At 41.1% G+C, this 15,779-nt stretch overlaps 1 protein-coding gene and 1 long non-coding RNA gene across 3 annotated transcripts in view; one reads left to right on the top strand and one right to left on the bottom strand.

Moving 5' to 3' along the window:
* Positions 1-5,901, bottom strand: part of LOC129366418 (uncharacterized) — a 64,876-nt gene extending 58,975 nt beyond the window's left edge. Inside the window, exon 1 of the long non-coding RNA XR_008606618.1 lies at positions 5,813-5,901. This is a non-coding gene — a long non-coding RNA (uncharacterized LOC129366418). The remainder of the gene's footprint in view (positions 1-5,812) is intronic.
* Positions 5,713-15,298, top strand: tbx3a (T-box transcription factor 3a). Of its 2 annotated transcripts, none has more exons than XM_055040239.1 (7): positions 5,713-6,923; positions 7,768-8,035; positions 8,440-8,586; positions 9,917-9,993; positions 10,314-10,471; positions 11,889-12,514; positions 13,492-15,298. In XM_055040239.1, the coding sequence occupies exons 1-7, from the start codon at positions 6,532-6,534 to the stop codon at positions 13,933-13,935; spliced, it is 2,112 nt and encodes a 703-aa protein (XP_054896214.1). In that variant the 5' UTR covers positions 5,713-6,531; the 3' UTR covers positions 13,936-15,298. The 2 variants fall into 2 exon arrangements, with proteins under 2 accessions (XP_054896214.1, XP_054896213.1); XM_055040238.1 differs by having other exon boundaries at positions 7,768-8,050.
* Positions 15,299-15,779: the final 481 nt, after the last annotated feature.

Below are 15,779 nucleotides of genomic sequence, written 5' to 3'. Positions count from 1 at the left end.
TATGGGCTCAGGCCTGCACACAGCACCTGCAGGGAGTGGTTGCTGGGGAATATTTTCCTAAATATCCCTGAAAACTTATCCCAGCAGGTCTGCAATGAGGTCCAACAGAAAAAATGACACACCACCTGAGGCACAGATCCAGGTAGACCTGGGGTTATCTGGAGGAAAATTGACACCTAAGTTAGTTTTTACAAAGTCATGTAGGGATGGGGTGGGCTGCAGTGTGCATAGTGTAACTGTGCTGCAAAATTCTTTAAGTGCACTTAAGAAGCTGGAAGCCTAAGACAGAGCTATGATGTGGTCAGTCTGTGAGCATAAGCATGGTGCCTGAAACCTCCTCATTTCCTATTAAATGTCTATCGCAGTTCTTACCATGGATTTAATTTAAGGGTTTGTATTGCACTTGATCCATTTACCTCAATCATCATCCCCTGACACGAAATGCCTGGTTGTGCCGCATGATACACATAAAAGACGCGTATTCAACAATCCTGTCAGTCGAAATGAATGCTGATTTCTTTTACCAAACTGTCCAGACTGCATGGCACTTGCTTTTCCGCCTATGGTTTTCCATTTCAAAGCCCTGTGTCTCCATGTAAATACCAAAACACAGTAATCCAATCTGACCCCATTGCAAATTTTCCAGAAACTATTGGGGGGTAGTGAGGTTGACATGAGCCACACACTTATCCCACTTAACCTCCAGAGAGAAGCCACCCTAACCCCTTTAGTCCAAGATTCCTCTCATTGAAGGAATGCATTGCTTTTCTGCTGCTCTACCCTTAAACAGATCTGCATCTTGAGGTTGGACTTAGTGGCAAAACCTTAGAACTTTGTGTGGTTGCGAAGTTGGAGCAGCGCAAAAGAGTTGATGCCAATGGTGGGGGACAGCAGAAACCCACATCAGGGCACCTCTCTGCTCACTGCACAGTGCAAACCAAAACACTTTTGATTCAAGCTCAAAATAGTCCCCCCCCAACAGATGCCTCTCATGAACATTGCAGCGACATATTTATACTGCGCTAACTTGATGACAAATAACCCGAGGATTTGTCTGGTTCCTATTTGCTATTGTTTGCTCTTCAGCATGCAAAACTAGTTCCAGTCCGATTTATCGGCTCTCCAAGTAGAAGGCGGGGGGGGGAAGATTCTTATCTCCCATGTTAGCGAGCATGGGCACGTGAGGCGAGCAGAGGGCTTCTGACACATGGTCCACATCTGAGGCTTTTGCCATGAGTATCTTGATCACACAGCTTGTATAGCTGCAGAGAAAGCCTGACTGCTGTTTACTGGGTTGAGTAGGCAAATCCCTCGCATTATGCTCTGCAGGTGATGCATGCCACTGGACCTGTTGGTTAAAAAAGTGCAGCTGTGAGAACTATGCCCTGCAGAAGCAAGCGATAACAGACTTTTTTTTTTTTTTTTTTTGCATACCGATTTTAAAATCATTATGCATCATCACTAAGCTTTTAGCCAAACAACATCATGTAAAGATGATGTTGCTTGGCTAAAAGAGTTTTAACAAAATTAAACTTTGGACTTTTTGACCAGCCATTTTTGTTTAAATGATCTGCATTTAAACAAAAATACACATTGTCACATTTCAATTAAAAACATCAATGGATTTTACTGAGATTCTTTCATTTGACAAGCACCACAAATTATCACATGACTACACAATGGAAGGATAATAATGGATGGTTTTAAAATGTACTACCAACTAATTACCTTCTTAGGTTATTAGTCGCATGAATTTGTATTTAAAATCATAGTTGGAAAATGTTGAAAGAAAACTATTTGATTGATTGTTGGAAAAAGAAAAACTATATAAAGGGGTATTCTGATGTGGTGAAGCAGAAACTAATATTTTTGGTACCCCCACAGTGGAACATGGTGGTGGCAGCATTATGCTGTGATTGAGGTGGACCTCAAGAAACCTCATAGGGGTTTCAAAAGAGTCAAGCCTGAGGCACAGGTTCATCTAGTGCAAGGTGTCTAAACAAACAGCCAGAGTCCAGAACAATAGTTTGGGTCAAAGCATATTTATGAGTTGGAATAGCCTAGTCAAAATATAGCTGAGAACCTGTTGCCAAACTTAAAAAGTGATATTCACACGACGTCTCCATGCAGTGTGTCGCTGAGCCTGAGAGTATTTGCAAAAATGAGAGAGCAAACACTTCAGTCTCTAGATGTGCCAAGACATACCTCAAAAGATTTTCAGCTCTACTTGCAGCAAAAGGTGATTCTACAAAGTACTGAGTCAGACGAGCTGAGTGCAAACACATAATAGTGTTTTTTAAGTTTCTATTTAAATGAGCTGTTCTTTCATATAGATTCAAAGCAAAATGAAATGTTGTTTATGGATGTCATTCTTTTTCAAAGCAATTCAGATATTTTTATTTGAATACTTAAGAGTTAGAAGTGTCAAATGCAGAAAGTTATGCTTCATCCTAATTTTCTTTCCTTTCTGATATGGCCTAAAGTTAAAAACCTGTCTCAAAGCTGCGAGCACAGCATCATTTTCCCTGTCAATCTCCAGTCAATCTGCTGCCACCAATAAGCACACCCCCTAATTAACTAAAATAGCATTCCATCAATAGCCATAACTAGCCAGTGCAGGAATTGATGGGAGCAAGGCTTGAATTGACTTACAAATGCCTGACAGAGACATTTCACAGACAGGTAAAGAGTTTATAGTTTCTGAAGCCAATTGACTAAAAGAGCCCCGATTCTGCAAAGTGCAGTTTATGGTTTGTATTTTTCTGGGAGCTGCATTGTCTCAACAGATCAATTGCCACTCCACCTACATCTTTGAGGGAAACGGTTTGCATTTAGAAAGTCATTATGTTGTCAATTGAACATCCTCCCCTCCCACGCTTTGCGTTGGGGATGTGCCTAACGAAGTTAGCAGTCATTACAGTCGCTGAATATACTAATTTGGTGATGTTTCCTTTCTCTATCAAGTCCTGTTAGGGCTGAGGAGTCTCACCAGACAATCTCCTCCATTCAGGAGCGGTGCCACCAAGTCTGTCCTTGCTTATCATTAACAATCTGCAAATAAACAGGACAGCATACATTACATCACTTGCAACTCCGTGATCAATTCCAGGAATGTCTTTGAAGCTGTGCTTAATGAACATACACAGTGTGGCTGTTGTGTGCAGTCAGGGCATGAAAGTCCCACAACCAAACACCTCAATGCATTTCGTTTTTCATTTATAAAACTATTGCTTGCTCAAATAATGTCAACTGCACATATAGGTTGTTTGAATTAGATTCAGAAGAAGGCTTTTTCACCCAAATTCCTTTACAATGCAGCATATCTGTAGATCTGTGCACCACCAAAGGTTACCAACCTCCTGCCACTTGTGTGGACAGGGCAGATTTAAAACACAGGTTGTCACTCGGTACTTTTAGAAATGCACCCACGCACACGGAGTGAGAAATTTCAGACCCCGTCCAGTCAAATCTATTCCCCTCTACTTTGATTTTGATATGCATGATCTGAGTGGATGCATAAAAAGGGAAGCGCTGACAAAGTTTGCTTCATCAATCAGTCATGTCAGCTCGGACCTTTTTATAGCCTCTCCAAAGTCCCTGGGAGCCCTAACCCTGTAAAAGTTTATATAGTGTATTGACCATCTCCTACTTGCTTAGCTAATGAAGCCAGCTCAAGAGAGCCTGAGTGTCAACACAGCTTCCTATTTGATGACACCTTCCACTAAATTGAAATGTGCTTCTAATGGGGCAGAGTGTTTAAAGAAGAGTAAAGCCCACAATTTGACACAACCCTGACCCCACTCACCTAAAAGGAAGGGGTTAGGGCTAGGGTTTAATGCCATGTGAAGGTTTACTGGCTCTCTGGCTGCTGTAGTTTGGAGACATTTTTTTTTCCATTTACTCTGATGCTGCTGCAGCTTTTCAACAGCGTTGCATTTGTTTTGTTGTATCAAATCAATAGCACACAGCACATGCCAGATCCCCTTGCCACCCCACCCAAGGAGCGCCTTGGGGGATACTGTACGTGCATCCGCACACACGCACCGTGTCTACGCACAGCAAGGCACGGTTACACTTTATTTCGACATACTCAGACCCAACTCGAATTAACGCAAACCCGCAGAACTCCTCCAAACAATACTTTTTTGAGAGCAACTGGTGTGAAATTCAGCTGTAGCTCTGCCGTTATCGCCGCCCAAGTTGAAGCCCGAGGCTGCAACTGACATGTTCAAACTTCAAGCTTCAAAACAATATAGGCTTCCGTTATTGTTTTATGTGCAACAAGTTCATCACACGTTTTAATAGCTGACGTGAGAATGAATGCGGCAAAAAAAAGAAAAGAAAAAACGCCTCCACATAAAAAGAAGAATATATCGTCCTTTTTTATCGGTTTTCAGGTGAAGTCCCCTCACGTTCTCACTCACCCACCTTCCACACTCTCTGAGGACTTTGAAACCCACGGCTGGATCCACAGAGACAGACAAGAGACTGGGAATTGATGACCAATCTTTCACCCTCCGCTGCTCTCCAGTTTGCTCGTGAATTTGTAGCAAAATTACATTTTGCAGACAAACGCTTTATTATTTCATGGAATAATGATAATAATAAGATGCGTCCTTTTTTTTTATCAGTGATTACATCCTGCTTAGTCCATATCCATGGCCAAAATGGACTCACTGCAACCCAGATGGTGAGGGGATTACATATGATAGTGGATGGAAAAACAGATTATGACAGTTATGGCCAGCTTCTGAAATAAAATAAAAAAAATAATAATAATTAATAAATACACTCAAGCATCCCGTGACACAGAGACTGAAGCTGTTTCCCTGAGACAGTCCTAACCGGAAAGCGAGGCTATATTTAAACACTCAATTGATTGGAGCAACTCGAAACAATTGACGTTTTTAAAGAATAACTGATGATCTAGAAACACAAGTAAACACATCACTGAACTCTGCTCCGATTCAGGATAACGCGTAAAATTTCAGCAAGTTCTGCAAAACAAAACAAAACAATATATATTTATATTGTAATTCAAAATTAGACATCAGAAATTGAAAAGAAAAACAGCATAAGTAATTCTGCAGATCATCGTATTAGGCAAATAAATGCGCATAAAATATATTTTAAAAAAGGAAAAACTAAGCTGAAAATATTTTTCAAAAATACACAAAGTAATTTAAAGTATAAACTAAAGCAAACCATTGCGAGGAGTGTAAAGCGATTCTTTGTTATTTTATTAATAAATCAAATAATAAATATAAATTGCATATTTATGTCTGATTTCTAAAGAAGAAATACAGCAGGATATTTTCATGTAAGTTGGCAAAACTTGCAACAACAACAAAAAAATAAGCACAGATCTGTTTTCTAGTCGTTTAAAGCACAAGGGAACGGAACAGAGACAGGGAGTCAGCACGCAGTCAGCAGCGCTGCAGATCGGGAACAACTCCCCGCCTCACAGAGCCGCTCTGCCGGGTCTCGACTCTCACAGACCGGCCGATCGCGCAGCGTCTGCAGCTAACGATGTTGACATATTCACACAACACCCGGCCGAGCCAGGGGGTTGGCGTTTCGCGGCGAAGCCCCTCTTTTTTCCCGAGTTCCAAACACCTTTTTATAAGTCTGAAAGTCTGTCCCCTCCACCCGACCTGTCAAAACCACGCCCACGCAGCCACCCAATTGGTCCGAAAGCGTCAAAGAGCCAATCAAACGGAGCGCTGCTGGTTGTAAGGCGCAACACATCCACACTGTATGAAGCCCTATGGGCCACAGAGGCGCTAGGAAAATCACGGAGCTGGGACCTTACCTCCTTTCTCTCTCTCGCTCTCTCTCTCTCTCTCCGTCGGACTCCTGTCTCTCTGCACACGTCTTTCTCTCCTGAAAAGTGTGTGTGCGCCAAAGGAGAGCGCAGGAATAAAGCGTGTGTGTGTGTGCGTGTGTGTGAGGGTGCATGTCCGGAGCGAGTAAAGGCAAGAGGGGGGGATTATTCGGCGCTATCGAAATATTTCAACACGTCGCGCTCTCGCTGCAGGACTGAAGCCAATAAGAAGGAGCCCATTTTAACAGGAATGCCGATATTGTAAACAGCAGCGGAGGAAGAAAGGAGAAAGAATGCGCCGCGGTCAATTAAGAGACTCACCCCTGTTGGTTTGATTCGAACTTAATGTCCGAAAAGGAGCAGAGAGGTGTCCCGACGCGCGTCAGCCTGCGGAGAAAATCGGCGTCGCAGCGCTCCTGAAGATTAATGGAGATCATTTTTGCTGTTTTGCTTTGCGGACTTTTGATAAAAACTTAACAAAAGGACAGCAGAGATTTTGCCTGAAACTCGTGACAAATTGTGGATGTTTGTCGGCGTCTTGCTGAAGGAGGAGTTCTAATTTCTTACGTCTTTTATTTTTGTATATATATACATATATACAAATATATATATTTCTGTTTCAACTTGCTGCTCCTATCACTCAAAGTACGATATTTCAAGAAATATCGCCGTTCTCTGTACCAACCCTATTTGCTGCCTGCACTTGGATGAACTTCCTGATGAGAGATCCAGTCATACAGGGATCAAGTATGGCATATCATCCGTTTATACCTCACCGGGGTCCGGAATTTGCCATGAGCGCGATGCTGGGTCACCAGCCGCCTTTCTTCCCGGCCTTGGCGCTCCCTCCCAGCGGCTCCCTGTCCCTCCCGGGCGCCCTGGGGAAGCCGATTATGGACCAGCTGATGGGAGCCGCTGACACCGGCCTGCACTTCTCTTCGCTCGGGCACCAAGCCGCAGCCGCGCACCTAAGGCCTCTGAAGACTCTGGAGCCCGAGGAGGAGGTGGAGGATGACCCCAAAGTTCACCTGGAAGCCAAGGAGCTCTGGGAACTCTTCCACAAAAAAGGCACGGAGATGGTGATCACTAAATCTGGAAGGTGCAAAATTATTATTATTATTATTATTATTATTATTATTATTATTATTATTATTATTATTATTATTATTATTATTATTAAAGCTCATATTTCTCACTATATTTTAAAGACGTAATGCACCTTAATTTTTTTTTATTATTATTTTTTGTTACAGAATTTAAACTCCTGTAATAGCCACACAAATGACGTCCAATCACGACCTTTAGATTGTTTTCACTATAACCTCAGACAATCACGTCTCCAAATGATAAGCTTTGACATTTGTTTTGGTCCCCAGTAAAACAGCATCTTAACTAATGACTGAAGTGGGAGATTTTTAGTTTGCTCACAAAAAAACTTTGTTCATAATGGCAAATATTTATTAAAAATGTATACATGCACGCGACTCGGATGGAATTCATGTGCAATCACTTTCAGTTCAATTTATGGAAAAACTGCATTCTGTCTGCACAATGTCTTGCGCAACTCTTCATTTAAGTGCAAATGTTTTTTTTTTGTGCGTCAAACTCCAGCAGAATCTTCTTCGTCATCGTGGCGTGACAGCGTGCAAAAGCTTTGTGTTTCTCCGTGTGTGTAGGCCTGGAGAGGCTATAAAAATCAAAGCAACATTCCCTCAGTATTTAAATTTCTGTTGTGGGTATGTTGTGCTCTGAGAAAGGATGAATTCATTAAGAGTTATGACAGCGCAGGACTTTTTTCTTTCTTTTTTATTTACGCTTATAGATTTGGTTCAGACTTGCAAAATTGAAAGGAAGTCACGTGCAAAAACGAAATCCAATTTATGTGATTAGATATGCTTCTATATTTATATTTACATTTCTAATAGCTTTTGTTTATTCCCCAGACGGATGTTTCCTCCGTTCAAAGTGAGGTGCACTGGTCTGGACAAGAAGGCCAAGTATATCCTCTTGATGGACATCGTCGCGGCTGACGACTGCAGGTACAAGTTCCACAACTCCCGCTGGATGGTGGCGGGGAAGGCCGACCCCGAGATGCCAAAGAGGATGTACATCCACCCGGACAGCCCCGCCACGGGTGAACAGTGGATGTCGAAAGTGGTGAACTTCCACAAGCTCAAGCTGACAAACAACATCTCCGACAAGCATGGATTTGTAAGTTCAACTAATGTATGTCAATTTTTACTATTTATCAAATTACTCATTTTTTCTTCTTTTTTTTTTAAATGCGCGTGTTTTAGAATGCATAAAAAAATCATGTAAACTTTTATAACATGCCTTAACATTTCTTGATTTGTAATATTTTCTGTTTATAATATTTTATTAATTTGAATTTGAAAAAATTGAATTTCACTGAATATGTCGGGCTTCGAAAGGAATCACTTTTCAAGTCCTTATTTTCACCGAATGCGCTCATTCTTTTTATTTTCGCAAAACTGAGATTTTGCTCAACTTCCTCTGCACAGATTCTCCTCACTATGTGTGTGCTTGTGTGTCTGTGCGTGTGCGTGCGTGTGTGCGTGCATGCGTGCCTGTGTATGTTATTTTTGGTTTTGCAGACCATACTTAATTCCATGCACAAATATCAGCCTCGTTTTCATATCGTGAGGGCCAACGACATCCTCAAGCTCCCGTATAGCACTTTCAGGACCTACGTGTTCCCCGAAACGGACTTCATAGCCGTGACTGCTTACCAAAATGACAAGGTAAGATCAGCAGGTTCTCTTGTCTTATTATTAGTATTATTATTTAGTTAGTTAGTTATTCAGTTGTCGTTGCACATTCCCGTTCAGATTATTAAAGTGTGTCTTCCGATTATCCAGTGCTTGTCAGACGAGCTTTCTTTCTCGCTTTGGCTTTGTTGTCATAAAATATGGAAGACGACAGATTTGTTTGATGCAGAGAGCTGTGTAGTTGTGCGCATATGTGTGTGTGAGAGTGTGTGTCTGTGGGTTGGGGGGAAAATGTAACGTGGAGGGGTGCAGTTTGTGGTAGGAAAGTAATAATTCTGAGGAATGTTATATACAGGTTACCTTTCATTTATTTAATCACGTGGAAAGGATTTGGCTGTGGCTCAGCCTTTTTCTCGCTCTGTTAGCGTATTTAGGCGTGCGTGTGTGTGTGTGTGTGTGTGTGTGTGTGTGTGTGTGTGTGTGTGTGTGTGTGTGTGTGTGTGTGTGTGTGTGTGTGTGTGTGTGTGTGCAGAGCTAACAGGGCAAGGGGTTGGAAATGACTAAAAAGAAGAAAGGGGGGGACTTCAGTGGGGGAGAAGAAAAGGGAGAGGCACTTTTGACAGACCGTGCTGCATTGGTAACATTGTATGCTCAAAAAACACGCCGCGCAAAAACCAACCAGCATATCATCTCAGCAGTCTTGCGAATTGTTGGAAAACCTTTTGGCACCGCATCTGTGACCTCCTTTAACCAATAGCTGCGAGGGGGGGAATAATTTTTCATAAAAGCTACAAACACAAGGAGAAAGGGAAAAGAGGGCCAAACCATGCATTTTGTGCGCTTTTACGCCCGCATGTTCTTATATATTTGTTTCTTTTCTTTTATTCTGTCCTGCAAAAGCCGCCAAGGTTTTATGTCGTCCTAGGCACTACTTTTATTTATTTATTTATTTATTTATTTATTTATTTATTTATTTATTTATTTATTTATTTATTTATTTCTACTTTCCACTGTATGGAAGTTTGATCAACGCTGTTCACAAACACTTTCGGTGTGCATAAAAAAAAATTCCAGCTCAGACACAAGTAGCAAAAACTGTGAAATTATTTCTAAAAGGGTATAAACGATTGGTCCCTTCATATAACTTTTAAACCGCAAAGGTGTCCCTCAGAAAATGCAAATCAGGTGTAAATTCAGTTTCTTCTGCACCCCGTTCATTCCCCCCAGGTAAGCAGGGGAACTGTAAGCAGTCCCAAAGTACCTTATGCCTTCGGCCAATCGTGAATTCTGTCTGGTGTTGTTTTATTAAAGAGGTCGCTTTGTTTTCTATGTTAACATGAACACACGACTTCGCTTCTTGCAGATAACCCAGCTGAAAATCGACCATAACCCATTTGCCAAAGGATTCCGTGACACCGGCAATGGGAGACGAGAAAAAAGGTAAGCCAGGAGGGAAAATATACATTAATCAAAAAGAGAGGGAAAAAAAAGCAAAGACGCCTTACACTGAAAGAGAGAGGGGGATCATGGTGGATTAAACCATGCGTCTAAGCTTCCACATTAACCCCCCGGGGAGTCCCCGTCTTGTCTCACTTTCATTTTAAACGCTAATTCTGAACGTCTTAACCTCTGTAACACCGGGAAAGTAATATTTGCCCAAACAAGTTTCCTCTGGATCTGTGGGGTTTATCCTGATGCTGCTTCTGAGTGAGAGCCGTGTGACCGGCGCCACCTGTAATAACCTGGACACTTGTGCGCAGGAAACAGCTGGCTCTGCAGTCCATGCGATCCTACGAGGAGCAGCAGAAAAAGGAAAACGGCGCTTCGGATGACTCCTCCGGCGAGCAGGCTTCCTTTAAATGTTTCGGCCAGGCCTCATCCCCCGCCGTGTCCACAGTGGGGCCCCCCCACCTGAAAGGTAAGCCCCACCGCCACTCGCAGCTCTCGTCACAAGCCATAAAATTAGCAATACAGAGAGATTGATACTGTTTACTAATGCCTTGTCTTAATTAGTGACCAGGAGCTGATTGTAATTGCAACAGATACGTTTCATTATGCATTTATTGGAAATGTATATTGGATATGTATATATATATATATATATATATATATATATATATATATATATCAAATAACGTGTTTCAATTGATTTTAGACTGTTCTGCAAAAATCCATTTAAAAAAATTAGTATTTTACCTTGTTAAAAATAGCATTATGCTCAGGGCATAATAGTGTGTTCACTGATAAATATTCTTTTTTTTTTCTTCTTTTTTTGTGGTGGGACAGACAGCCCTAAGTGTAAAGCATATTTTTATAATTATGAAATAAAGAGCGGAACAATAATTTGCAACTGGAAAAGAACCATCCCAGAGAAAATTATCCGATTATAGTTCTGATCGACTTTTCATATCAAATACTTAATAATTTGACCAATCCCATTCCCTTAAATTTATCAAATCTAATAAGTCCCACCATTTTAATTTTACGACAACTTTGAAAGTATTCACTTTTCTTTTACTTTATTAACAAAACCAGGTAAAGATTGAGGTACTTTGATGATTAAAAGGGGAAATTATTGTTGTCACTTTATTTTTTGATTCACAATTTATTTTTTATCAAAGAAGCAAGTCTTTATTGTGTTATGGTTCTTTGGAGTCAACATCAGAATCAGTGGAGCTGATCTTAAAGGAAACCAGAAATATTTATTTATTTATTTATTTATTTATTTAGTGTCATTTTAGTTTTGCCCTTCAGTTTATGTTTTTAATATTCATCACTAGCTTATGTAGTAGTGATGGATATTGCTAGTATCTTATCAAAAATAGTGTTTAAAACTGTTTCAAAACTAAGCAAGTCTGGTTGTTTAAAATAACCTAAGTTAAATATGAGCATAATTAAATGATTATACATAAAAATGAAAACAAAAATTTAACTGTCTTTGTATTTTAAAATTAAGAATATTAAATCTAGTTAGCATTTCAAAAACGTGTGCTAACCCATCTGATAAAAAAAAACATAGACTAACACAGTTCATGGCAGCAATAAGAAGTAAAGTTAAAGTAAGTCGATTTTTTTGTTGTTTTTTTGTTTTTTTACAAAAAAAACTTGATGAACGATCAAGCTTTTTTATGATTATTGTACCTAAGCTTCCACTTTTTGCTATAGGACAATATAGCATACCAAATGAAACTCCTGAAATTGCGTTCTGGCTTTTGGCATTGGTGTGCTGCTCCAACAATTAGCGCTGAGCTTCAGGTGGTTGTTCATCACAAACTTTGTGGAAGTGCCCTTTGCTGAGTCAGCAGTAATGCAACATTCTCCTCATTCTCCCGCAGATTTCTGTGACAGCGAGGAGGACAGTGACGACGAGAGCAAGGATGGCAACCATAAAGACGGTCCAGACTCCAGTAAGATCTCCACCACCACTGGGGACGGGAAGGATCACGAGGCCAGCCCAGCTAAGGGACATCCCTTCAGTAGCAGCGACTCCACAGGCAGGAGAACTGAAAAAAGTCAGGCGGACTCTCGGCAGAGTCCAATCACCGTCATCTCCAGCACTACGCGTTCTGGGGAAGAACTCAAGAGTCCAAGTCTGGACCAGTCCAAAACAGATGAATGTAGGTCGATAAGCAAAGAGAGCTTCATGCCTTTGACTGTTCAAACTGACAGCGCGCACATGGGCCACAACCACTTGCATAACTTTGGATTTCCGCCGGGCCTGACAGGACAACAGTTTTTCAATCATCTGGGGAGCGCACATCCGTTCCTCTTGCACCCCGGTCAGTTCAACATGGGGGGTGCGTTCTCGAACATGGCCGCTGGAATGGGACCATTACTAGCAGCGGTGTCTTCGGGAGGGGTGAGCACCATGGACACAACCAGTATGGCATCCCCTCCACAGAGCTTGACAGGGGCACCGGGCCTGCCCTTTCACCTGCAGCAGCATGTCCTGGCATCACAGGTAAAACATATTTTCTTTGATTGGGAACTTGGGACATTTTTTCCCTGCAGCTCAGCAGACCGTCATCTATGGCAGCCAATGGTGGTGTGTTAGACAGTTTAACACTTCTAGTTTAAAGCAAGGATTTTTGCAACAGCTAAAACATATCAGAATACATTTGATACTGTTAGATCCATGAGTGCGGTGATTCTATTTAGTTCTTCACATTATTATTATTATAAACATTTTATGTGATGTTTTGTTCCACAAATTCTAACCAATAATTGTATACATTCATTACATAAATTCTATTAAAATGATTTATCAGCACCTTATTACTTTCAATCAGATCAGAGATGAAATATCTCAGTCTAAGAGCAAATTGTCCAATCACACTGCATGGAAACCCGCCCTCCTGTTTGCCTATAAACTGCAAGGACAGAATATGGCAGCAATACATATTTTTTGTAATTGGTTGGATATGTAACTTCAGAAAAGTTTTAGTCTTTTTCTCTGCTTGAAAGGACTGACTTTTTGTTGGCATATTTTGGTCTGAACTCTTATTTCTGATTTTTCGCTAGAATTTATTTTTGGGGGGAAATGACTATGAAAGACATATACATGCTTATGCATTAGAGCTGGGAAATGGTGCTTTAAAATGGATCATCAGCTGGGAAAAGGAGACATCATCATGCTTTAAAGGGCAATAAATGTGTCTTTCTCCTATTCCCTGTCAAGCAATCGCGATAGTTTCAGCTTTACTGGAATCTCGGAGAATGGGCTGACATTTTTTATTATCACTTGCATTACAAATACGTAGAGCAAACAAGTGGAAAACTGTTCACGTGGAAGCTAAAAGTATGTATTTGCTGCAGGATGTTGTTTCGCATGGAGAGGATATAAGAAAACTAGACAGTTTTCAGCAAATAAGAAGAACTGGCATATTTTCTCTTGTATAGCTTTCTTGTTTGACACCAAGTTCCTCGGTTTATCCACAGGGCCTCGCCATGTCACCGTTCGGCAGTTTGTTCCCGTATCCCTACACCTACATGGCAGCAGCGGCCGCCGCCTCGTCCGCTGCCTCGTCCTCGGTGCACCGACACCCGTTTCTGAACGCGGTGCGCCCCCGCCTCAGGTACAGCCCTTACTCCCTCCCCATGACGGTGCCGGACAGCACGCTGCTCACCACCGCCGTGCCCCCCATGCCTACCGGCGCAGGAGGCGCTGGTGGGCCCGAGCTGAAAGCGGGCGGGCTGGTTCCGGCCAGCCCCGCGGTCACCCTGGACTCCACCTCGGAGGTGACCAGCCACTCCTCTGGGATGCCTTCCGCGTCCCCGAAGGCCTGCGCGGAGAAGGACGCAACCAATGAGCTGCAGAGCATCCAGCGCCTGGTGAGCGGACTGGAGTCCAGTCAGGACAGGCCCAGGAGCGGGTCCCCTTAACCCACCCACACCCACAGCCCACCTGCTGCTCCTCTGGCTGCTGTCAGGAAAAGTGAACCGTCATGGCGGTGATGAAGACTCATGCAGGTTTTTAATAGAAAAAAAAAACAAACAAACTAAAAGCTTTTAGTTTCTGAAATGCACTTTGTTTATTACACATCTAAAATGTATATTTCTATCTCCTCGGCTTTCTTTTTTCAGTTTTGGTTAATTTAAGCTACTCTTATTTTTTTCCTATTTTCTGTCATTTGAATACCGTAGAAGTATTGAAACTGAAACGCTGGCATGGGTGTGAATTATACGGATTACGGAGAAGTTGCTGCTGTGTCCTGTCTCCTGTAACTCTTTAAAAATATATATGCACTCTGAATTGAATTGATTTATTCACCACCGTTTTGACCTACCTTTTTTTTTAATGTATAAAAAAAATACTGCTGTATTTTCTCGTACGCTATGAATTCATAGATCGAGCGATTGATGCATGCCCTCAAAAATTACAATCCGACCCTTTTTAAATGAAATAATTTCCCTTACTTTTTTTATTATTCTTTTAATTAGATTAGGAATTTAAAATGAGTTTTCTTTCCAATTATTTCAGCTGGGAAAGGTCTACTGAAAGAATGGTGCTCCGGGACAGAATTCAGGCGCAAGCATGCGGAATTAAGGGAAGCAGAAATTTTAAGTAAATATTGAGAAAATAAAAAGACGAATGGTAGTATTGATCGTTGATGTAAATAGGGATATATAAAATATTTATGTAATTATTTGATATTGTTATTGCGTGTAAATACAACGGAGTAGTTTGTTTCTAGGGAGCTGTTCTTAATTTATTGTTGATATACCTGTGTAAAGACAGTTTGTGGACTCTTACCCTATCTGCATTTATATTTCCCTTTAAAACACGGACTTCATATTCCAACCCCTTAAAAAAACATCCTCACAGAGAGATAGTTATTCACACTAATGTGCCATTGTATTTTCACCTGTCCTTGCGTGTGAAGTGCTAATGTTTAAAGCGAATGGAAAAGCGACAACGCACTGCACCAATGGCTTGAAAATAAAACACTTTTTCTTCTTTCTTTCTTTTTTTGTCTTTGAGAAGTGTCGTTGAAGTGTGACAAAAGTGAATTTATTTCTCTCTTGTTTATTTTTTTAAAGAAAAATCTGTCTTTTTTTCAAATGAAAAAAAAGTGCCGCATAATCGAAAATATGAAGGTTTTTTTCTCAGTTTTTTTTTTTCTTTTCTTTTCTTTTGTGTGTGTTCCTTAAGTTGTCTGTGGGTTACGTTGTATTGGAGTTATGTCTAGTTTACATCATCGACATTGTGTTCTTGAAAGTTTCAATAAAAAAATATTGAAATGCTGTTCTTGCCTCGCCTTTGGCAGAAAAAAAAACAAAAAATTGCAGCTTTTCATTTAAAACCTTGCCTTATTTAACGGTGAAATCTTGATATAGGAAATGATTTTAAAACAGTAACATTGAATTGCGTGCGAAGAATCAAGTCGAGGTGCGTCTAAAATCATTGCAGAGGCGCAGTAGCTGAGGTTTTTATTTGTCTGCTGCTGCAGGGATGACTCTTAGGTCAGGATATGGAAATTAACGATGGCAGTTAATTTCACTGTAGGGAAAAATGGGATTGGAGGCGGGAAGTTATGCAAAAATTAAATGAGTCTTTTTTTCTCTCTTAGAATTGAATAAAAGAAAATCAATGCACTTCGCTGAAAAAGCAACAGCACCACAAGCCTCGCTGACAAGGTGTCATCTCATACTGAAGAAGCTATTACTTTGTGACAGCAGTAAAACGTGGAAGGGGGGGAAAGGCGACTCTCCCTGATTGCTGCTCC

The sequence above is a fragment of the Poeciliopsis prolifica genome, unplaced genomic scaffold (assembly GCF_027474105.1).
Source record: "Poeciliopsis prolifica strain line A6 unplaced genomic scaffold, Auburn_PproV2 SCAFFOLD015, whole genome shotgun sequence".
Lineage (NCBI taxonomy): Eukaryota > Metazoa > Chordata > Actinopteri > Cyprinodontiformes > Poeciliidae > Poeciliopsis > Poeciliopsis prolifica.
Note: the sequence above shows the minus strand (reverse complement) of the source record. Positions and strands in the feature narration are given on the sequence as shown.

Coding starts and splice junctions, on each gene's coding strand:
- tbx3a (XM_055040238.1), top strand. CDS start 6,532: ATGAACTTCCTGATGAGAGATCCAGTCATACAGGGATCAAGTATGGCA. Junction 6,924..7,767: donor GTGATCACTAAATCTGGAAG/GTGCAAAATTAT, acceptor TTTATTCCCCAG/ACGGATGTTTCCTCCGTTCA. Junction 8,051..8,439: donor GATTTGTAAGTTCAACTAAT/GTATGTCAATTT, acceptor TTGGTTTTGCAG/ACCATACTTAATTCCATGCA.